General features: G+C 29.0%; 2 protein-coding genes across 2 annotated transcripts; one reads left to right on the plus strand and one right to left on the minus strand.

Moving 5' to 3' along the window:
* Positions 1-1518: 1518 nt before the first annotated feature.
* LOC109788879 (bZIP transcription factor 44) lies at positions 1519-2580 on the minus strand. Its single transcript, XM_020347728.3, has one exon. The coding sequence runs from the start codon at positions 2128-2130 to the stop codon at positions 1675-1677; it is 456 nt and encodes a 151-aa protein (XP_020203317.1). The 5' UTR covers positions 2131-2580; the 3' UTR covers positions 1519-1674.
* A 15036-nt stretch (positions 2581-17616) lies between these two features.
* Positions 17617-22839, plus strand: LOC109788873 (phosphatidylinositol/phosphatidylcholine transfer protein SFH8). Its single transcript, XM_020347712.3, has 14 exons — positions 17617-18026; positions 18103-18406; positions 18601-18700; positions 18826-19092; positions 19180-19257; positions 19388-19489; positions 19587-19636; positions 19759-19858; positions 19965-20063; positions 20169-20282; positions 21067-21199; positions 21714-22114; positions 22393-22467; positions 22553-22839. The coding sequence occupies exons 1-14, from the start codon at positions 17993-17995 to the stop codon at positions 22571-22573; spliced, it is 1878 nt and encodes a 625-aa protein (XP_020203301.1). The 5' UTR covers positions 17617-17992; the 3' UTR covers positions 22574-22839.
* The last annotated feature ends 1761 nt before the right edge of the window (positions 22840-24600 follow it).

Below are 24600 nucleotides of genomic sequence, written 5' to 3' on the forward strand. Positions count from 1 at the left end.
ATGACTTTGAGTTCTGAGTTTTCAGTTCAATGTCTAAGATACTTGCTCTGAAAACCTTGTTATACTATAGCACGTGGGACTTGTTGCCTGGTACACAATAAGAGCGCACTCATTTGTAAACTTGTCTTTTCTCTTTTGGTACCACTGGTACCTTTCAATGAAATTTTTCTTAGCTGTTCAAAAAAAAAAATCTTTGCTCTTATTAGTAAATCATGTCCCTTTAATCTTTATAAACTTTCCAAGAACTTGGCGTGGCAGCCTTAACTCAAAGTTGTACCTTCCTTTACTTTCATTTTCTTAGTTGTCACAGTGTAAATGTAACTCTCTTATTAAACTGATATTTACCTTTCCTTGGAAGAATCAAAACAAAAAACCCAGAACTGAAACATCTTCCCTCTTAGCAATGAGAACATAATGGTTCTCAATTTGAGTTAGACATATCACAGACACAATAAGGGACATGTTTGTGCTTCACGTTTAATTTGAATGAATTTCTTCTAAGCTGTGAAACTATTATGAGGAGATCAGAAGTTGGTGTGCCGCACCCAATCCTCTTCACTTGTCCCTTTCTTTTGTTGGTCAGTTTTGGACTTTTCCTTTGATTGAGATATGCGAATCTCTTGACATTTCATGAGGCCTCTATAGACAAACCGAATATATTTTTCTAGAGCATGTATGATTTCTTGGAACCTTAACCCTTTTCTTGGTAATAACAGCTTTGGCCTTTAATTGTTACTATTAGTGTATTGCTAATTTGCTAATCCGTCACCTAATTTAACCACCACAATTTTCTATCAAGAGTCGTGAAAAATTGCTGATGATGCATAATGAATTATGATTTATGAAAGCTCAATGAACCTAATTCCTATCTTGTGGGGATCAAAAGAGCAAACGGGTTAAGTAATATTTGTGCATGGGCCCACTGATTGAAAGAGTGCGTGCATCATGTCAAAGTTCAAACGAGAGTTACTATTATAATAATGAATTCAACTTTGTCCACTAAACTATCATCCAAGAGCAAGTATCAAAATTGTATACCACCTCGAGTTTAGTCCAAGAAGGCACTAAGTCCATGGTATACAATAATAAATATATTAACTAAACAGACTCACAGAGCATTTGAGTAAAAGGGGCACCACAGAAAGAAAAGGTAAAAAAAGATGCAACAATTAAACAAAGCGCTAAAATATTCAATAATAACTGATACAGAAGTGGCACCATAGAAAGTAAAATATGGAACAATTAAAGGGTGAGCGTGCGCATTATTGTAAGAGGTTTTTTCTTTATTAACTCGTCAAAAATCATTATAATATCTCTTTAACTATGTGTGAAATACTTCCAGACTTTATTGTCAAAAAAAAAATATATTGTTTTTTTAAACTTGAATTTAAAGCTTTGTTTAAGAAAATCAAATTTATTTTCGCTCAACAGGTACGTCATCTAATTACAAAACGTCATGTATGAGAAATTTATATTAGGAGAACACATTAAAACTAAAGTGAATTTGAAAAACTGCGATGAGAATAAAACATAAAGTTATATGATATGGAGACATGACATAAATAACACAAGTCTAACATAGGGAAGCACAGTTACAGCAATAATGATGGGGTGATATGTGAAGACTAGTACATTTAGAGAGGGAACAAGCATCTCTTTGTGTGTCTCTACTCTCTAAAACCCAGAAAGCCCAACAGTCATGTGTTGGGTGAGACAAGGGACGTTGTTGAAGAGGCAGCTTCCGTCGGGCTCGAAAAGTGGGCCCGGGGGCCCAAAAGCCCCGTTAGTGGCGTTGAGGAAGTCGATGATCTGGTTGAGAGACTCCAACCAGTGGCTCAACTCGTTCACCTGCGCTCTCAGCACAGAGTTGTGAGACTCGAGAGTCAAGCACTTGTGCGTAGTGAGATTGAGCGAAGCGAGAATCTGGTGGTTCTCGTTCCTGAGCTGTGTCACGAGCGATGCAAGGTCGTCCAAGTGCTTCTGCTTCCTCATGCGAGATCGCCTCGCTGATTCGCGGTTCGAGATCATTCTCTTCCTCTTTCGCTGATCCATCAGCGCCTGCAGATTCTCTTCGGAGCCCGAGTTTTGAAGCATGGAGGAGCCTGAAGATGTTCCACTGGAGGAAGCCATGTGGGTTGTGAAAAGAAAAGCTAAAGAAGAAGACGCAGGACCCAGACACTACTAAGAAGAAAAAGAAGAAAGAAAAAAAGAAGAAAATTTTGCAGATAAAAATAGTAGTAATATAGAAAGTAAGGGGTTTAGTGGTTAGAAATCATGAAACGTAGTAAAGCCAGTAGAGGAAGGTGACGGAGAAGGATTGAACTAAATGGGTCCTGCGTCTTCTGACGGTGGAGTTGATCATACACCCGGAAAGGAAGATTTCGCTAAGAATTGGAATTGGATACATGAATAATCTCCAACATCGAGAACAAGATCATGGGCAGCTTCAGAAATAATATCTAAAAAGTGTGATGAGAAAGAAGGAGGAAAGTGGAAGGGGTCTCTCTATGCTTCAGCTAGAGAATTTATAGAACCAAAAAGCCATGCAACTTGACCAAAACAACACAAACAAGGGAAAATACAATCGCTCGTTCTCTTTCCCCCTTTTACTTTTATATAATAAAGATTAAGTGAATCAATTTGAAATTGTCTTTAATAGAAAATATATATATATATATTTAACTGATTCCTAAACGCACTTTTTAATCTCTCTTTTATTCATTGTAATTTCATCAATTATAGAGTTTATGTTCATGATTTTATAAGGTAAAACTTTCTAGTATATATATTATATAAATCAATTTGAATCTTTTAATACTTGTCCTTTAATTCTACAAAGATTAAGTTTATGAAATTATACAACTAAAAAAACAAAAATAATATTATAAAAATTAAAAAATATATTTTTATATAAGAACCAAAAGAGAAATTTACAAAATTATAAGAAATATGCGGATAATTAAATTTATAATAAATAAAGAAAATGGAGTTATTTTAAGACTTACTTCTACATGTGGTTTAATTATTCTTGTAGTCCCTATAATTTCATATTTTTTTTAGAGTCCCTATAATTTCATGAAAGTATTAGGATTATAAGATTAATTAAATTTAATTTTTTTGAATAATCATGATATTAGTAAGAAGTATTACCATTATAAACTAATTTTCGTAAGAAATTGTAACTACAAGCAAAATGGTTGTTCCTCTTCTAACATAATTTATTCAATATTTAAAATGAATTTCAAAATAAATGAGCAAAGTAAAAAAAATTAAATTTTTTTGTTACATAAAAATTTATATTAGAGTAAGACATAACTTTAAACAATGATAGATTTAACCACCAATCCTTTTGAAAAATTTCACTGAAATTACTAAAAAGACCTACCTCACTTTCGATACAAAGAAGTTAGCAAAAAGAAAAAAATAAAAAGTGTGACTTTTTTCTATTTCTCCACAATTAAGAAAAAAATAAATTAATCAATTAAACTTCAATTATAATTAATTATGAAATTTGTTCGTCACTTGAAAACATATATTTTGTTGAATTAATTGATTAAATTATAATATTAATTAATTTTTATTTAAAATTACTTTAAATGTGTGTTTTTTTTTGCTTTTATTAAATTAAACATTTTATTTTCTTGTTATTGTTTTTTATCTATTTCTTTTTATTGTTCTAAACATTCTTGTAATTTTTCATAATTTTAAAAGGTTGAGAAAAGTGGAAATAAGTAGAAAGGAAAGAGTCGATATCCAGCTGGGAAGCAACAAAAGAATGAGAGAGGTGTGAATGTGATTACTGATTACTGATTACTGATTACTGATTACTGATTACAAAAGGAATATCCCTACTTATTCCCTCACCATTGCCTAACCAATATAACTGCTCATTCATCAGTGCTGAACTAAAGTATTGAAAGCATCCTCATTTTGAGAAATAATAAATATTTATTTTTTAGTAAATTACCTATCATTATTTTTTACTATCAAATCAAACACACCATTAAAAAGATAAAGATAAACAAGGAAAAAATCAAATAAAATATCAACTTTTCAGGAAGATAAAAATCAAGAGAATCACGGCTTACTTTCACTATTTTGTTTTAGTTTATTTAAAATAAATGGCCTTTTTATATGAAAATGTTAAGTAATATAATGAGTAATTTTGTCAATAAAATATAATATTACCTATATAAAAACATGAGCTCATTTAATGAATAAAACTGCTCATATTATTTTGTAAATACTTATTTGGATTATATATACAAATAAGTATAACCTATTTACGCGAGATCCATCTTTATATGAATAATGTAGCATTTTTAATTGCAAATTTATATTTGAAGCATAAAATATAACACCTTATATATTTTTTACATAAACACCTAATATATATGTTATTAATGTAGAGTTTTGATAAATACATAAATAAATTTTTTGAATAAGATTTCTTTTTGTCTAAACTACATATATTATCCGCTCTAATTATTATATTCATTTGCATACTGTGACTCAAACTTGAAACTATTATATAAAATAAAACAATTTTGTGCAAGTTAATTCATGTACTCCGTCATACTTAAATAGTATTAAATAGTATATTTATTAAATATGATATAAATAATTAAGACATGAATGTATTATATGTATGACTTTTTATCATAATTATATATATATATATATATATATATATATATATATATATATATAATTTTAAAATTAATTAATTATTATAAAATTTGATACATATATATATATAGATATAGATTTAAATAATATATATTTTAAAAATAAAAAATAGAAAGAAAAAATTAAATAGATAATGCTATAGTTATAACATTAAATATTATATTAATATATTTGTATTCAAACTATTTTTTTTAAAATTAGATACTTTAAAAATCATTTTACGAATAATTTATATTAATACTTACGTTGAAATTTAGTTTTTCACAAACAATAATCAAGAATACGATTTTTAATAAATTTTAAAAGAAAATTCAATTATATAAAAAAAATGAAAATATAATAATAATAATAATTTTTTAAAACAGAAAATTGAATGACAATTTCATAAAATTGAATAAACACTTGAATAACCATGACAACTTTATTCTCTTTTATATATTCTTCCGCTGAAGTTTAAGGTCATGCATCTACTCAACTAGTAGGTTTATTAATCCTCTATTATCTATCTTTTCACTTGTCCACAGTTTATATTCTTTGCTTGGCAAATTATTTCCCTTGTTTTGCTCTTAGAATTTTAAAAAACAAAAGGAAAATTTGCTTAATTAATGTCATAGTTAATTTGCAACAATGACAATTTTTATACTGATATATAAAGAGAAAAGTTCTTAGATCAAATGTATTATCCAATGAATTTGCTAAAGGATGGGATGTGAGGATGCACACTACTCTAACATAACATAATAATTGATTACGTATATCACTCGACTTTTTGTCCTGTATTATTTCTTCTATTCTCTATGCACTGTTTTGTGTGCATTTTTTTTTTTTTTAATTTTGTTTCACATTTTACTGCTATATATTATTCAAGTTTTTGATATAAATCTCAGCCTTCATGACAACATGAAAAGAAAGAAACTTTCTTTACATCTTGTCACTCTCATGTTCAATACTTCGTACGGCATATTAAATAAAAAGCAATATTTATTACACTAGGGTATATCAATGACGTTGCTTAAGTAAACTCTTAACTATAAGAACAGATTCTATATTGTGTTCACAGGTAAGTCTGTGAGGAAGACAATTGTTAGCAATGGTTTCTTAAAAGTAAAAATTAATTTCTGATAAAAAAAAAGTAAAAATAACACTCTAATACTATCTTTACTATTATTTAAAAATTACAAATTTTGATAATCTAAGAACGACTCATTATATGAAAAACAAAATCTACAAAACCCAAAACTTATGATAAAAACCTATAACATAGAGTGTGTTAAAAAAGTTATGAAAAGAATATGGCTAACACCTGTGTTTAATATTTCCCAGCTAAAAAGGAGTTGAGCAATTTAAATTAATTTGACAGTTGGAAATGCTATAAAATTGGAATTTCCTTCACGGATAAGAAAAGCCAAAATAAGCCAAGTCTCCCCTATTCGACATTTTTAACCTCATGATTTGTAGGAAATGGAATCTGAGTAGATTAAAATCTTCGTGATTGGGATTTAAGCACTAAGCAGCATAAGAAGAAAACTTACTGAGTTGCAAGCACTATATATTTGGTTACACAGTCACCTTAGAAAAATTACCGGAACTGCTATTGCATCATTCTTCTTCAAAGTTAAAATCTGAGTCAGCAATATAATGCATGGTAGGTTAAGTTGATACCTAATGTTTGAGTGGGAATGAAAAGGTAAACTAAAAACAAAGCAATTCTAAAACAAAGGGACCACAGTAGCAGATTTGTTGCAAGCTAAACTTAAGGAAAATGCAAATGAATGCTACACACAACTATTCCTCAGAGCAAAATTTCAAGACATGCACCACTTTTTAATTCTATTCCTCTTTAATAACATTCTTATTTTCCTTATTATATTATTTAAATATTTTTAATATTCTCTATCTTATCTCATTTTAAGGTATTTTTACACATTACTCACACGAATATATATTTTATGCATTATCACACAATTAGCTAAACAATTTCTCTCTTAGTCATTTTAAGGTACTCTCATTTTCTTTTCTTTTTTTTTTTTTTATGTTATTAATATTAATTATCCACTTACCACTAATTTTTATCAGAAAATTTATTACTATCTTTAATAGGAATTTTTTTTTCCAACTCCTTTTCTTGACTTTTAAAATTCAAACATGAGACTTCACTCAATAGAGTCTCACTTTTTTCCAATTTGTATATGTGATTTTTTAACCGTTAATCCGTTAAGTTTACAGTATTTTATCTTCATTTTTAATCTGAATTCTAATTATTTCTAAAATATATTTTTAATAGTTAAAGATGATTTTATATTACAGTTTAAATTATTTATTGTAAATTTAAAATATAATTTATATATTTAAAAATAATTATTTATTGTAATATTATAACTTTTTTTTTGCATCATTATGAAATTATAACTTATATATTAAAAAAAACATTTATAGATATGTATAAGAAAAATGGAAGAAATAGAGTTGGACCGCCAAAATTAAAACTAGTAAGACACGTGAGTATGTTGGAGGAATATTTTTTTGTCTCAAAGTTAAATAGTTTTAAATAATGACTAATATTCGTCTTGACTTTGAGTATAAACGGAGGCTACGTATGGGTGATTGTATATTTTTTGGTTTCATTATTTTTTCAGTTGTGCATTTTTTTAGTTTTTATTATTGGGAATCAAACGTTTTAGTTCTCACAAAAATACAATTTTTTTTTTAAAATTAGTCTTTGTCATTAATTTATGTTAATGTCATTTATGTGTTGTTGACCTGATTATGAAAATATATGAATGAGTATGAAAAAAGTTATAATATTTACTGACCAACACAATACTCAAACCTTTAAAAATGGTTATTATAGGTTGAAGATCCGATCATTCATCAATATGGTAGCATAAACAATGATCACACAAAAATGAATATTACACAAGAAGACCTGTATAAGATTTACAACATGAGACAACATCCCATGTAAAAAAAAATTAATGGATTTCTTCACCATATAAGCATCACATAAATGACACTAGACACAAAATAACAGCAATGTCTATATTGAAAAAACATGTATATTTGTAAGAACTTAATAACAGTAAGGACTCATAATCTATTTCTAATAATAGGAACAAAAAGTGAAAGTCTATGCAAGTATAATAGTATATGGATAAAAAAAAAAGGAATTAAACCTAATTTTTTTTAGTCTTTTAACTTCTTTTTGTCAATTTCTTTTTTAGTCTTTAAATTTTTTTAATTAATTTTAATCTATAAACTTTTGTTGATTTTTATTTGAAAATTTTCTCATTAACATTTTAGGCTTTTAGTCCTTTATGTCAATTTTTTATTTATGAAAAATTTTAAAAATTAAAACTAAATAAACTTATTCAGGAAATAAAATTTTGACAAAAAAAAAATCCAACGACAAAAACGTATGTTAGCACAAGTTATGATATGTGAGCCTTTTTCTAAAGTGAGCTTTTTCGGTTTAATTTGCGTAGTTTGGTAGATTTGATTTATGAGATAATATGTTAGCCCATAAATCATTATAGAATTTAATGTCCTATTTTTTTTACTCAAGTTATTGTCTTATTGATAAATTAATATTTTAGAATGAAATTAAATATTTATTATATAATTAAAAATTAAAATAAATTATGTAGATAAATAAATATTATGTTTGAGTATATAAATTTTATTTAAAATTTGAATAAATAAATATTTTTAAATATATAAATTATATTTTAAATTTATAAAAAAAATTGTGTTGCAACACAAAATTAATTTTATTTATCAATACTTTATTTTTAAAAAAATTTAAATTTAATACATAAATAAAAATTAAATTAAATATAAAATTAAAAAAATAAAACTTTTTTTATCAAATAAAGATTCTTAAAAATACTTTTGTATGAGATAATTATTTATATTTTATATATAAAAATAATTAATGATAACACTTTTTTAGTACGGCCAGCAGACATGAAAAACTGTGGTTTTTTTTATGAGTTGAAAATCTTAAAGCTAGAAAACCATGAGGTTCGAAGAGGATTTAGAGCGATGTCACATCATGCTACATCAGCTCTTTTCATTATTTATGAGTTGTTTAAATTTTAGTAAAATTGCTTGTAAAAATTTCAGGGCTTAAAAATAAATAAAAAAAAATTGATGTAGCGATATAACACAGGAAATTATTTATAATTGTTTATAAGCAACCCTCACTGCATATCATCAATATTTCAACAATAATGGAAGCTCCTTCATTGTTCCAAAAACTGCTAAAGTGAATGTGGAGAATAACAACTTCGATTTGGAACATATATATGCCTGCTATTAAAGTAGTTGTCCCCTGTTTTTTTTTTTCTTTCATCACATCAATTATTTATTTTTATTTCCATTTGTTGTATAATTTTTTGCTTATTTTTCGTCTTTTACGATTACAGTTTCTGTTTTCTTAATCACTATATCTAGTGAAGGATCTCTTGTATATCGTGTAGGTACATGTTAAGGTTTTGCAATTTTAATAATGAATTTATATCAAATTTATTAATTAAAAATATAATATAAAAAATATGTATGTATAAGTTAACCGGCAACCTGTGGACATTTCTGCATTGGGTCCTGAGTATGCTTGCAAAGAGATATATTGTTTAATACCACAAATTTTCATTTTAGAAATTAATTATTCTTATTATTTAAAATAATAAAAAAAAACAAGACAATATTAATCATTATTTTTCTCAATCATATATTTATCATTATATTTCTTATTTTTTGTATTTTAAGAAATGAATTATTATTAGTTCATTGATTTAAGAAGATAAGTATATATATGGAAGAAACAATAACGTAAAGAAAAGCAGAATTTAGAAGATTGCACAGAGCTATTTATCCTCGTTCCCATTTTAATCAGTAAGTGTTTCTGACATTTGTTTTGGGCCTGTAACGAAGGTGGACAAGCAAGTCCAACTCTTTCAATCCTGAGCCCGGAAAAGCCCAAACCAATATGTCATACCAAAAACCATTGCGTTATGCTGTGTTCAAACGAAGCCCAGCATTTCTTTTCTTCACACTTATTTTATATTTAAGGATCATGATATATACACCTTTTTTTTTTTATAAGTATACCTCTTTTTTAAAAAAAAATAATAAAATTTTAAAATATTCTTAATTTTTTTTTAAATTTTTTAATTTTACACTTACAACATTTAATTTAGTACTTTTTCTTTATATATCTTTCCACATTTTTTCAATTTTCACATACACCTCCTTACCTTTTCTTCACCTCACCTAATTTAATAGGTAATTTTAATTCTTTTGATTTTACATTACTTTCCCCCCTCCTCTTTCAATTATAAAAACTTTTTGATACAATTGTTTTACCATTGTCTACAGATATTATAATTTTGAGATTATTTAACACCTTAGTTTTTACCCCTTTTCTTGTTGTATGATTTTTCATCTTATTTTTTTTTCAATTTATGTGACTTCTCACACTCATTTTTTATTATCAGAATTCTGCATATTTGCATGATTTTTTTATTAATTTAAATTAATTTTTACCTACTCCCATAATTTTTTACTTATTTTTTTTTTGCTACTCATTCATATATAGTCTTTCTTGCATATGTAAATGACCTTTTCCTTTCATTTTCTCATCCCATTTACATGGTTTCCCCTAATTTATTGAAATGAATATGAACAATTTGTAAAATTCAAAACTAATTTACCCCTTCATGAAACGCTAGGGATATAAATATGCGAAAAGATGCTGGCGTCTGCCCCTTGGCTTTTCATAATGGGAGTGAGGTTTCACCAAGTTAACCAAATTAATGACTTTTCTTACAACACAAGTTTATGTTTATGGATAATCTGTTACAGTTTACACGTTTAGTCCAGGTTGGTGACTTGGTGGAACCAACCTAATCTACAATCACGGATGTGAAAGCTTGAATAAGACATGATATTTATGTTAGATGAGAAGCTTATTTTTCTCTAATAATTTTTTAAAATTAAAGAATTTAGATTAAAGTAAGTCACACTTCATGTAAATTATGAGTTAATTATTAACATTTATGAAGATTTTTAGTTAGATTATAGATCGTCCATCCCATTTTTAAGATAAATTACATGAAAGGATATAAAATATGATAGAAGTCAGATTTGATCTCAGATCCTAACTAGTAAGAACAAATAAATTTAACCAATTGTGTCACTTTTGCAAGACTTTTGTCCAATAATTTAGAAAAATAATCATACAATGTAATTGATAAAAATCATTAACTTAAGTGATTCATCACTCATGTTCTTTAATTAAGGATCTTGCAATCGAAGATATTACTTTATTTTTATAATAGTTAATTCTATGGAATCGAGTTATATTTCCTTTTCAATCAACAATAAAATATAATATAATTCAAAATATTCTAAGTACTATTTAATTATTAAACTATTTTTAGTTTTTTAATATTACATTATTTATTTTAATTTAGCTTAGTCTTCAATGTATCGTGATTGAGCGATTTCTTAGGTCAGTGCAGCTCAACTATTTTGTACTTTTAGCTGGTACATTATATTTACTTAATGTCATGTTCAATTTGTCATGCACGTTAATTTCGTTAAATTTTGAATGAGATAAGGATGGCAAGACTTAATTGTAATGGAAGAAAACTTGAAGACCCAAATGACGCACTTGAAATCTTTGAGACAAAAAAATTATATTGGATTTGAATACAAGTAAAAGAAAATGTGATTATATTAATTAATAAAGTAAGTTTATATAATTTAATTTTTCTAATATTATATTAAAATAATTTATTTTCTTAAATTACCTTTCCTTAAATTTTGATATCAATAACAATAAAAAAATAGAAATATAATTTTAATTAAATGAAAGATATTTTGGGAATAAAAATGTTAAATAAAATGATATTAATTGAGATTTGTTTATCATGCATGATATTTTTTTCACTTATATTCAAAATCAGATGGAGTACAATCATGATAAATAAATTTAAATTAATTGGTATTTTGTCAAACAATACAATTATACATTCAATTAAAAATTTAATTTAATTGTCATGTTTTTATTTTTAGTTTTATCCTATTTGTTTATTTTATATATCGTTTCAATTAAAATACTAGTAATAACTTAATATATAATTTATCTAAAAAAAATATAAGTAAATTAAAGTTAAAAATGACAATTTATCAAAATTTATCTAAACTTGACAAAATTCATAAAGATGTGATGAATTAAAGAAATATAAGTTTATATTATTTTAAATCAAAATTAATTCGGACACCTCTTGTAGGATCAGAAAGAGAGGATAAACACATCATAAAAATAATTTATTTTTAAAGAAAAAAAAGTTCCTTATAAGTTTAAATCAAACACATTATTTTTTTTTTGGTTGGAAACAACTTTTTACCCAAAAAAATATCAGCTGAGATGAGAGTTTATAATATTTATTTTTTCCTTAGAAGAATGATTCTATTCTATTACGTGAGAATAGAAAAAATGAACCATACTAATAGTTATACTTAAAAAGTAACATGAAATTCATTGGGCCGCAGCTCTCCGGTCATACACAAGGCCCGCACGGCACTTTTGAACTTGTGTACCTCTTCACGTGGCCGAAGGTTAAAATGTTAATATTCTTAATTTCTTTCACAGGTACAACGTCAAAATATTCGTATCTTGTTAAGATAATGAAATGTTTTTTCCATATTAAAATATATCAAAAGGAGTTGACAACATGCTAAAAGAAACAAACAAAGCGAGATCCGAATAATTTTGATTACTTTTTTTTTTTAATTATGTTTGTATCTTATTCCAACTTCGATCGACATTGTTAGGTTATTTAATTGTCGGGCCGATCTCGTTATAAGAGGTTAATTAATCAATGTGTTTCATTAGTTATAATAACTCAAGTAAAGCATCATATAAGGAAATTGTACCCTTCTAGGTTTATGGCTGAGTCGGCTGACTTACCTTATAAGCTCGTGACTAACCTATTTCCTAGGTCAGTGGTCGACTCACCTTTCAGGTCTATGATCAACCTACCTCTTAGGCTTGTGGTCGACCTCCTTCATAGGCTTACACAAGGCCATGGTCGACCACCTTACTAGGCTCATAGTCGATCAACTTGAGGTCAATCATCTTAATAATTATAGACCCACAATAAATTTAGATCTTCCTAAGTTTATGGACTTGGTCCATGAGACTACAAGATAATATACTTATTGTACTCTTATAGGTCAAAGACCTAAAGATCATGTTTATGATACCCAATGTTGACCAAACTTCAAATAAGAGGATAACCAACCAATCTACTGCTCTAAGTATCACTCAATTAAAATGCAAAATGAAGGATATAAACCAACACTTGATAATATGTGCACTCGATCATGGACATAATAGAAAAATATTGAGATTATGATCAAAAGGGGGGCCGAAAAATTATAGCCATGAAACCCTACTGCTAGGTTAAGAAGAGAGAGACACACTTTAAGGGGAGACATGTCTTCGTTTTAGAAACAAAACATAGCTAAAAAGAATAGGGAAAGGAAAATGATTGAGTGCTTTGGTAACGATATCATCTTTGTGGTCAAAACATTTTGGTGTCCACCGTGGAGCTTGGTAAACTTTTCACTCCCAGACCCCTAAATAAAAGCTTTGAGTATCCCACGTTCAGACCAAAAAAAATGGTGAGACATCAAACCAACCATGGAGCAAAGAATCATTCTATCAAGCAATTGATGGAGGCGTTGGAGAAAGAGAATGAAGAGGCACAAATGAGGGTGGATGAGACCGAGCAACGAAGTAGAGAGGTATAGGAGGTCATCGGTAAAGAAGCATATCAGATAGAGACATTGGATGGAGGAATTGTCCCCGAACATGGAATTTGACATCTCCCAAGGCTTGTTACAGTTGATCATCAACAACCATTTGATTCTCAAGCTTATCAATATTTTTTTATTACAGTTATTTCTTTATGTTCATTTTTTTTTGTATTTTCAATTGTTGCATTTGTCCACTCAATAAAAGCTCAAAGGTATTTCAAACTATCATTTGTTCGTTCTTGCATATATTAATCGATCCTAATACGATCATTGAGTTGTGTTGAAATTGCAAACAACTAAAAAATAACCAACTCTAATATGAACATTGATTTGTGTTGAGATTATGAATGACTCAAAAAAATAACTAATCTTAGTACGACCATTGAGTCGTGCTAAGATTGCAAATGACTTGGAAATAATCGATCCTAGTATGATTATTGAGTCATGTTGAGGTTGCTAACGACTCAAAAATAATTGATTTTAGTGCGATCATTGAGTTATGTTGAGATTGTGAACGACTCAAAAATAATCGACCCTAGTACGATCATTGAGTCATACTAAGCCTACAAACAATGGAAAATCATTGACGCAAAATGTGAGTAAGTCGAATTGAAAATTTTAGAGCTATCTCGATTAAATAAGTTCGGTCGACAAGTGACACCTAAACAAACTAGTTTGGTTGAAAAGCAAAATACGAGCTAGTACATTTTTTTTTTATTTTTTAGCACTAACTCAATCAAATTAGCTCTGGTGACTGTGACACATTGATGAACTAGTTTGGCTAAAAAGCAAAATGCCAGCTAGTAATATTGTTATTTTTTTGTAGCACTAGCTTGGTCAAATTAGCTTAGTTGGCTGGTGATGCCTTGACGAATGAGTTTGGTCAAATGGCAAAATGCAAGCTAGTTAAATTAAATTTTTTTAGAACAAGCTCGACCAAAGGAAGATTATCATGAATTATTACATTAACAATTTTTTATTATTTAACAAGCTCGATTGATGGAAGATTATCATGAACTATTACATTAGCAATATTTTTTTTATTTAACAAACTCAACCAAGGAAGGATTATCATGAACTATTATATTAATAATCTTTTTGTTATTTAATAAGCTCAATCGAGGGAGGACTATAATGAACTATCCTATTAACTTGGTATTTTTTGTTGTTTAGCAAGTTTGACTGATGAAGGATTGTTGCGATGATAATTAATTAGTTTGGTCAAATAGTGGTATGCAAAGTTACTTGATTGACATGTTTTTATTACTCCATAATCTTGTCTGCGGGAGAATTATCATCATTTGTTATGTTAATCATTTTAATCTTTATTAACTTGACTAGTAAAGATTAACCATGATTTATGCTATATTAACTTTACCCATATAGGTCGATTGACAAGGTATCTGACAAATGATGACAAAATCTTATAAATTGAACTTAATTTACAATTCAATTAGTTTCTTTGTCTTTTAGGCTCAAGACCAGGGGGTTGTGTACCCTTATAGGCCTATGGGCGACTAACTTTGTCAGGTTAGGCAATTGTTGACTGATCTCCTCATAGGAGGTTAATCAATCAATGTGTCTCGCTAGTTACAATAAATCAAGTAAAGCGTCGGATAAGAGAAATTGTACCCTCCAAGGCCGATGATTGACCTAACTCCTAGGCCCATGGTCGACCTACTTCTAAGGCTTGTGACTAGCCTTTTTCCTAAGCTTGTGACTGACCTACCTCCTAGACTTTTGACCAACCTCCTTCCTAGGCTTGTGGCTGACCTCCTTCCTAAGCCTGTGGCCAACTGACCTCCTAGGCCTATGGCTAATCGACTTGAGGTCAATCATCTTAATAACTACTAAATCATGATAAATCTAGACTTTTTCTGAGTTTATAGACTTGGCCCATGAGACTATAAGATAATATACTTATTATACCCTTATAGGTCAAAGATCGACCAATCATGTTTATATTATTCAATGTCGACAAAGCTCAACATAAGAGGGTAACTGACCATTCTATCACTCTAAGTATAATGACTCAATTAAATTGTTGAATGAAAGATATAAAACCAATGCTTGATAAGATATGTACCCAAGATACGTGAAACCTGTGGATCATGTACATAATAAAAAAGCATTGAGATAAAGATCACAAGGGTGGTCAAAAAATCAGAGTCACGAAACCTTACTACTAGGTTAAGAAGAGAGAGACATCTTGGGGAGAGACAAGTCTTTACTTTAGAAACAAAACACAACTAAAAAAAAACAGGGAAAGAAGAACGATCGAGTGCTTCAATGACGAAATCATCTTTATGATCGAATTACTCATAAAATAGTAAAATAAGAGAAAATAAATAAATATAATTTAACTTAAATATTATTAAACATTAATTGGTATAATATCTTAATGTTATTTCATTGCAATTTGTTGTTTATTAAATATTAGTCGGTTTCTATCCTCCCACTCAACTAAGGGAAAAGTAGGTTGAGACTTGACAGTAGAGATGGATCAACACACACACACACACACACACACACATATATATATATATATATATATATATATATATATATATATATTTATAATTTATATAAAATTTAAATAAAATAAGAAAAAAATATGTGAATTACTAATGTAAAATAAGTGTATATTATTATTCAATCATAAATTATTATATTTAATATGTTTAAACTACTCTTATATATATATATAATTATTAATCTAACAATAAAATTAAAATTAGCATTTAGTATATCAATTCATATATATATATATATATAATAATAATAATAATAATAATAATAATAATAATAATAATATGATCTTTAAGTACGAAATTAATTTTTGACTTTTGAATTAATGTAAAATTTATTTATTAAAAATATAGACTCCTTAAATAAATTTATGCGCCCTTAAATAAATCCAATGATAAGTTGATATCGCTTTTGAGTTAAAAAATAAAAAGAACTAGAATTATTTCGAAAGTACTTTGCCCATTTCTCATTTTATATTAATGATATATCAACAGTAAATCATACAATAAATTTTTATAGAAATACAATAGAAATTCTTCAACTCAACGATTCTCATCCGTTAATTAATAATTGAGTATGATTGATGCCTACGAAATGCAATAAGTCAAACTGGTTTTAGAATACAAGCCAAGTTAGTTTATATTTATTTTTCTTTGCATACAAAGTTTTCCTTCTTAAGTCAAATTGATCTTTGTTGTTTGCATTAAAATCAAGTTGATTTCTATATTTCGGTATACAAGTCAATTTGATTAAGACAAAAAAATTGAATTGAAAGAAATGTATAGGAAAGTCTTTATTTTTTTGAAAAAATAACTATAATGATATAGAAAAGGGTAGTGATTTTTATTGAGTTTAATGTAGCATGTCGCTATAAACACAATTATAAAATATTTAAGGATTCCTTGTAAAAAAAAATTAAGGATTAATTTAAAGACAAAAAATAATTAAATAAAACTAAATGCATGTAATTTTCAGTTAGTTTGCAAATCACAATTTTGATTTAACGTATGAAACTTGGAATATTAGTTTCTCATTTCTTTTATGATTTTTTGCTGTGGAAAAATTCTCTAAAAATAATATTATCGAAAAACAAAAATTTTCTAGAAATTTTATTTATTTTTAAATAATAAACAAAGCACAAAAAATAATATTTTTAACTTGAGATTTTTTTAATTTTTATTTCTTTTAATTTATTGTTTTCATATTTAGTTATTTTATTAAATTATAATATTTGCTGTCAAAAGAAAATAAAATATTAATAATTTAATAATAAATTTTAATATTTAAAATTAATTTTTGTATCACAATATACTTTATTTATTATTAATTAAATGTAAATTAAACTTATATCTTAGAAAATATACATTTTTAATGACTGTGATTATAAATTTAAATTATAATATTATCTATGTTAAAATGTTTATTTATTATAAATTAGTTGTAGTTACATAAAATAAATATTTATGGAGTAGATTAAAGAAAATAAAAGAATGAAAAGTAGGAAATGGAAATTAAGTTTAGTTTTTTGGCTAACTTTAAGAGCGCAGGTGAGTGTGGAGGGTGGTGGGTTTGACAAAATGCCTCCCCCTGAGGGAATGAAGACTGACTCTTTCCTATTGGCTTATTCTCTGAACCCTTCTGACATCCGCCACCGCCACGTGTCACTCAACCTAACTCAGTGGGACCCACACCCTCTCCCTCCTTCCTTCTCCAGCTCCGCCTCCTATATCAACACCAACGCCAATTCCACGCGCCCTCTCTCTAGCTGTCGCCGACGCCAAACGCCCCTCATTTATTTTATTTATTAATTATTAATTACAATCCTAACCAATTCACTCACTCACACCAAGCACCTTGCACCTTCCCAATCGTTTCGATTCCAATCCTCAATTCTTAGGGTTTCTCAATCCTTTATGCGTTTGCGTCGCAATTGATCGTCGCACCTACAATGTCCGGCCCTCTGGATCGTTTTGCCAGACCTTGTGAGTCCCTCTCCGTTTAATTTCGCGTAGAATCTTGTGGTTTCTGTGTTCCATTTTTGATTGTGGATTGTGGCAGGTTTTGAGGGGTTTTCAGGGAGTGATGAGAAGAGAGAGAGGAGATCTGACTTCGAGAACTCGGAGGACGAAAGAAGGACCAGAATTGGATCTCTCAAAAAGAAGGCGCTGAATGCGTCCTCCAAATTCAAACATTCCCTTAGAAAGAAGAGCAGCAGGAGGAAAAGTGATGGTCGCGTTAGCTCCGTTTCGATTGAGGACGTTCGCGATATCGAGGAGCTGCAGGCTGTCGATGCGTTTCGCCAATCCTTGATCATGGACGAATTGCTTCCAGAAGCCTTTGACGATTACCATATGATGTTGAGGTGATAATCGAACAATTATAAAATTATTCACTTACGAATTCTACATGTAGAGCTCCGTGCTCATGGTGATGATTTTGAGAAAAATAAAGTAAATGAAACCCTAGCTTAGTGTTAATTGTTGAATTACTTGAATGATTATCGACGAAAATGGTCATAGCTGAATGGAATTTCTTAATTATTATGTGATCTTAAAGATTTCTGAAAGCGAGGAAGTTTGATATTGACAAGGCAAACCATATGTGGTCTGACATGCTACAATGGAGGAAGGAATTTGGTGCCGACACTATTATGCAGGTAATTGCGGATGCAATTTGGGACATTTGCTTCGCTTCTGTTTTGGCAGGTTTAAGTACAACGAACACGACATGTTTTTTCAGTGATTGATTGGCGGCTTACCTACTGATTGGTGTTTTCATCAGGATTTTGAGTTCAAAGAGTTGGATGAAGTCATCAAGTATTATCCACATGGCCATCATGGCGTTGACAAGGAGGGGAGACCTGTTTATATTGAAAGACTGGGAAAAGTTGATCCAACCAAACTTATGCAAGTTACAACTATGGATAGATATGTGAAATACCATGTGCAAGAGTTTGAGAGGACTTTTAAAATCAAGTTTCCTGCTTGCACTATTGCTGCCAAGAGGCACATTGATTCCAGCACCACAATCTTGGATGTTCACGGAGTGGTACGTTACCTATAATAATTATTCCACTTGTGTTGAGAGAGCTCTTGCAATCAAGTAACATATTTGTTATGTAATTGACATCATCAGGGCCTTAAGAACTTTACAAAGTCTGCCCGGGAACTCATTACGCGTTTGCAGAAGATTGATGGTGACAATTATCCTGAGGTGTGTTATCTTGTTCCCTGTATAATTATTTGCTATTTTCTTTTGGAATGCTGATTTCACCAGTTTTTGGAAATTTGAAAGATGATATACATGGTCACAGTGGCTAATGATTATTTTATTAATGATACAGACTCTTTGCCAAATGTTTATTATAAATGCTGGGCCTGGATTTAGGTTGTTGTGGAGCACTGTCAAGTCTTTTCTTGATCCCAAAACGACTTCCAAGATTCATGTATGTAAAATGCCATCTTCTAGCTATTTAAAGATTTGCTTAATGATGGTATAAGACTGCTGAAGTTGCTTGATGATTCTTTGGAAACATTATGTAGGTTCTTGGAAACAAGTATCAAAGCAAATTGCTTGAAGTAATAGATGCTAGGTACTAAAACTTTTGTATTTATGTTTTCCTTTTCCATTGACCACTGCTTTTTAATTTTTTGCACTGCTACAATTTACATGATCCTTTTAAATGCCTAATATATTATTGTGCACATGATGAAGTGAGTTGCCAGAATTTCTGGGAGGTACCTGCACTTGTGAAGATCAGGGAGGTTGCCTTAGATCTGATAAAGGGCCCTGGAAAAACCCTGAAATATTGAAGGTTATATGCTGTTCTTAGTTGATTTTTGATAGGTTTGGCTGATATTACACTGTGTCAGTTTGACTTGTAATAGGCTGACAATTGATTGCATGCAAACTTTCCACAGATGGTTGTCAATGGTGAAGCATGGCGGTCAAAACAAGTTGTAAAAGTTTTTAACAATGAAAGAAAGGTTATTGTGTATGCCAAGCCGGGATACCCAAGGGTACTTCATTTTTTTTGATGGAACCAAATTTAATGCTTCCATATCTTTTCCTCATTGTCCTGTTTATCAATTATCATACTTAATTTTATCACCTCTACGTAACAGGTAAAAGGAAGCGATACATCCACTGCTGAATCAGGGTCAGAAGCTGAAGATATATCCTCTCCAAAAGCAATGAAGAGTTATTCACACCTTAGGCTGACCCCTGTTCGTGAGGAAGTGAGTGTTTAACTTATTAGAGAAGTTGGTTATGATTGTTTTGTTTTGGGAACTAGTAAGTAAACCCTGAAATACACTAAGTATAATAAAAACTAATTCAAAGTATCAAATATCTCAAATCATAAGCCAATTACTATATATCTAAAATGAATACACCTCATTTTAGATTGCATTTACTAAAAGAAGTTCTCATACGAGATCACCACCTGCATTTTTAAGTTACAACCTTACCCATAATTTATTTTTTTTCATTATTAATGTAAAGAAATAAGACGATAATCAAAGTTCAAACTAATTTTGAATTAATAAGCTTATTAAAAAATAGAATAATATGACCATAAAAAAAAATTAGTATAGTAAATTCACAATATCTATTTATAGATGTATAGCCGGTAATCTCATTAATAATATTATATATGCACACAAAAGTTTGGTTTGGATTGGACTAGTTTTCTAAAGTTTGATCCAAAATTCCACCAGATCCAATAAAATATATATTTTTTGGTTTTTGATTTAGTTGGTGTGATTTTTATGGTTTGTATTGAATTGGATTGGATTATGAACACTGCTTGCATAAATTAAATGGAAATAAAGTGTTCATTCATAATTCTTGCACATATTATATTGTGTACTGTATTCATTTAAATATACAGTAATTTGAAATTGGTCTGCTATAATAAAAAATATCACGAGGATGATCAAAATAAAATGTGAAGGTACCTGTTTAGAGGATTTGCCCTGTTCTGTCCCCAATATAAAAGTTCGCATTTGTGTTCTTTGTCAGGCTAAGATAGTAGGAAAAGCAAGCTATGCCAGCAACTTGTCAGGGTATGATGAATATGTTCCAATGGTAGACATACCTGTTGATGCTGGCTGGAAGAAGCAAGCATCTCTACAGAGGTCTTACACCTCAAAAGGTTAGTGGCTTATGGACTAGTTTTTATGGATGTACTCTGTTCACTGAAAATTAATCTAGTTGTATAATGCTTCCAAAGCTATGGTATTTTGATCGGCTTTATGCTCGTTGAGTTTGATTGTTATTGACTTATGATTAATTATGTCTTACATTTATGGTGATTGCTAGACTATGTCACTATAACTTTCAATTATTGATGACTTATGTCTTTAATTTTGGGATTTTTGAGTATTTATATTTGTGTAGTATAATTTTTTTATCTTGTTTTCATAAGCTTCGGTATAACCTCTTCCAAAAAAAAAAAAAAACTTAATTATAAGAGTCATCTTGCTTTTTGTGCTTATGCTTATAAAGGTCTTGTGATGGGCCTGTTAAGAGTCTTAGTGAGATCTAAACAATTCCTGTACCTGTATCTAAGAGTTTGAGCCTTGTTGCTTAACAGTGCAACTTGCTTTCTTGATTTGAATTGTTTGATGCAATTTTCTTCCGAAAAATTAAATTGAATTTTGATGCAGGAGCCTCTCCTCTTCCTGACACTCAGAAAAGTCCAGAAGGACTTCAAGCTCGGATTTGGTTAGCACTGTCTGTCTTCTTCTTGACTGTTTTAACACTTTTACGTCAAGTTGCATATCCTGTTACCAAGAAATTTCCTGCATTATCATCTAATGATGATAAGAGTACTTCAGAACCAACTCCTGATACAGCAAACATGGAAGTTCTTCCTCCTTCATCAACTCCACCATGTACAGAGGAAAATCTCCTTCCGTCCATGCTGAAAAGGTTAGGTGAACTTGAAGAAAAGGTTGACACACTCCAATCTAAGCCATCCGAGATGCCTTCCGAGAAAGAGGAATTGTTGAATGCTGCTGTGTGCCGGGTGGATGCTTTGGAAGCTGAATTAATTGCTACTAAAAAGGTAGAATGCTTATGTTTTTCACTACTTTCTGAAGATTATGCTGTCATGCCAATGCTCTCTATATTTATGGGGTATATGTGTAAAGCATTGAGATATATCCATTTGTTCGTTTTCCTCATAATTTTTATTCTTTATATTTAATACTAAAAGCATGCCATTGCTTCATGTTTGTGCATTCCAAAATGGCATAGTGTATAGGGTGGAGATATGATGAATACAGGGTCTCATATATTGCTTACTCGAGTCCCTAACATTTGGATTTGATGAATTCTGCATAGGCTCTGTATGATGCATTAATGAGGCAAGAAGAGCTGCTTGCTTACATTGACAGACAAGCAGAGGCCAAGTTGCGGGTAAGTGTATCTTGTGAACTAAGTTAAAACCTTGAAATGTATCAGATTTTTTATATTTTTATTTCCTTCATTTGCTGTGTATCAGAAAAAGAAATTTTGCTGGTGAGATTTATTACTGGGAAAGAGATTCTGCAGAGGATGTCTCAAAGAACGGTTGTTCTCAAGGAATGTTAACCTTGCACATGATGTAACTCTGACAGCCACTCATTTTCAGTATAATATGAGCAAACATAATGGAGAATTGTTTCAACGTGTGTATATCCAGAAGTGCTATCTTTGCTACCTTGTAAAACACGAGCCTTTTTGTTTTTGTCATGGTTACCCTCATTTATCCTTGTGATTAATTTGTTAGTTGAAAAACTTTTTTTTTCCCGCTCTATCTTTATTTTTTTCTCCCCGGGTGTGTTGGATTAGGGAGGGAAGTATATGGAGAGAGAGAAAGAGAACAAAAAAGACATGAAGAATAGTAGATAAAAAATAAAGTGAAAATAGATGTTTAGTTAAAATAAAAATAGAGTGCGCGTTAATTTTTTGAGAGGTTATTTAATTTAAAAATAATAAATATAAATTATATATATAATAAATTATGCTAATATATATATATATATATAATGTTTGGTTTTTTTTTTCTATCTCCTTTACTTGTTGCTTTTTTTTTTCCTCTGGGTGTTTTTGATAGGGAGGAGGGAAATAGAGGAAGAGAAAGAGAAGATAAAAGAAGTAAAGATAAGAAAAGTAAGTAAAAAATAAAGTGAAAATATAAGTTATTTAATTGAAGGAAAATAAAAAGGCAGAGTGAAAGTTAATCTATTGAGAAGTTATTTAATAAATACAAATATATATGAGAACGGTTTCATTTACTCTAAAAATTTATTTCATTTAATAATTTGTGTTTTATATTAAATTTTAATGATTTAATAATTAAATTAAAGAAATTTAACGTATATATCAAGTTTATAAATTTTTAAAATATATGAAAATTATTTGATATTTTATTATATAAGTTCTAATCAATATATAAAATAATTTTATAATTATCTATCAATTTGAATTAATGCTACAACACTTTGAGTTTTATTTTTAAAAAAGTTAATAAAGATTTTAAATAATTAATTGGATTATTTTATTAATGAGGGTTAGCAAATAAAAAGGAATATTTAAATTATTTAATTATGAGTTATTAATTAATTATTAAGGATGGAAGAATGACTAAGGGGGGTGTATTGGTTTAGGATTTCATAGGATTTTAAAAGACTTTTTTTGAGTAAAAAAGTCCATTGGTATTCAATCAGTATTTTATGTCACTTAAAAACAAATCAGTGGTATTCAATATGAATTTTCAAGATTTTTTAAAGAGTCCATTAAAATTCACTGGTATTCATTTGAGATTTTTTACAACTTAAAAACAATCCATTGGTATTCAAAAATATAAGGATTTTAAAGGATTGTTGTGTGAGAGGGATTTTGAAGGACTTTCTAGTGTTATCTATAAATACCAGATTCATAAAACAATCTCATCCAAACCCATCGGATTTTGAAGGATTGTTTCAAGTGATTTTTTAAGTGTTTCAAGAATTTTCAAGTGAGATTTTCATCTTTTTTTTTCTATGCTCCTGTCTTCTCCATTTTTTTCTCTACTAATAATACTACACTATTGTTCATTGCTCATATATAATATTGTAGTATTGTTCTCATCTCATTCTCCTATTTTGTGAAACTCTGATATGTAAATGATAGTGTCATTGACTTGCTCTATTTTTCTGTTCGTTCTCTTTAATTGACTTGCTTTATTTTATTCTATGTAGTTGAATTTTTTCCTTTATATAACACAAAAAAATGCTTGAAATTTTAACTTTTAAGTGGTATTTTTTTATAACACACGTCAAGAAAAGAAAAAGGTGAAAGATGAAATTGATATCATAATCTCTACAATATATATATAAGATGAATTTGTTAGGGTTTCTGTGAGTAGAATGAGATGAAAATGGATCTTAGTTGGGTAAAGAACCCTCTCAGCATAAAAACTGCGAACTCTCTCCTTCCATTGAATTTGTTACTCTTATCCTTCCTCCTTTTATGACTCAACAATTATTTTATTTTTTTTACTATAAATTTTTCTTTTTGTTTTTATAT

Source organism: Cajanus cajan, chromosome 4 (genome assembly GCF_000230855.2).
Source record: "Cajanus cajan strain Asha chromosome 4, NIPB_CcT2T_4, whole genome shotgun sequence".
Classification (NCBI taxonomy): domain Eukaryota; kingdom Viridiplantae; phylum Streptophyta; class Magnoliopsida; order Fabales; family Fabaceae; genus Cajanus; species Cajanus cajan.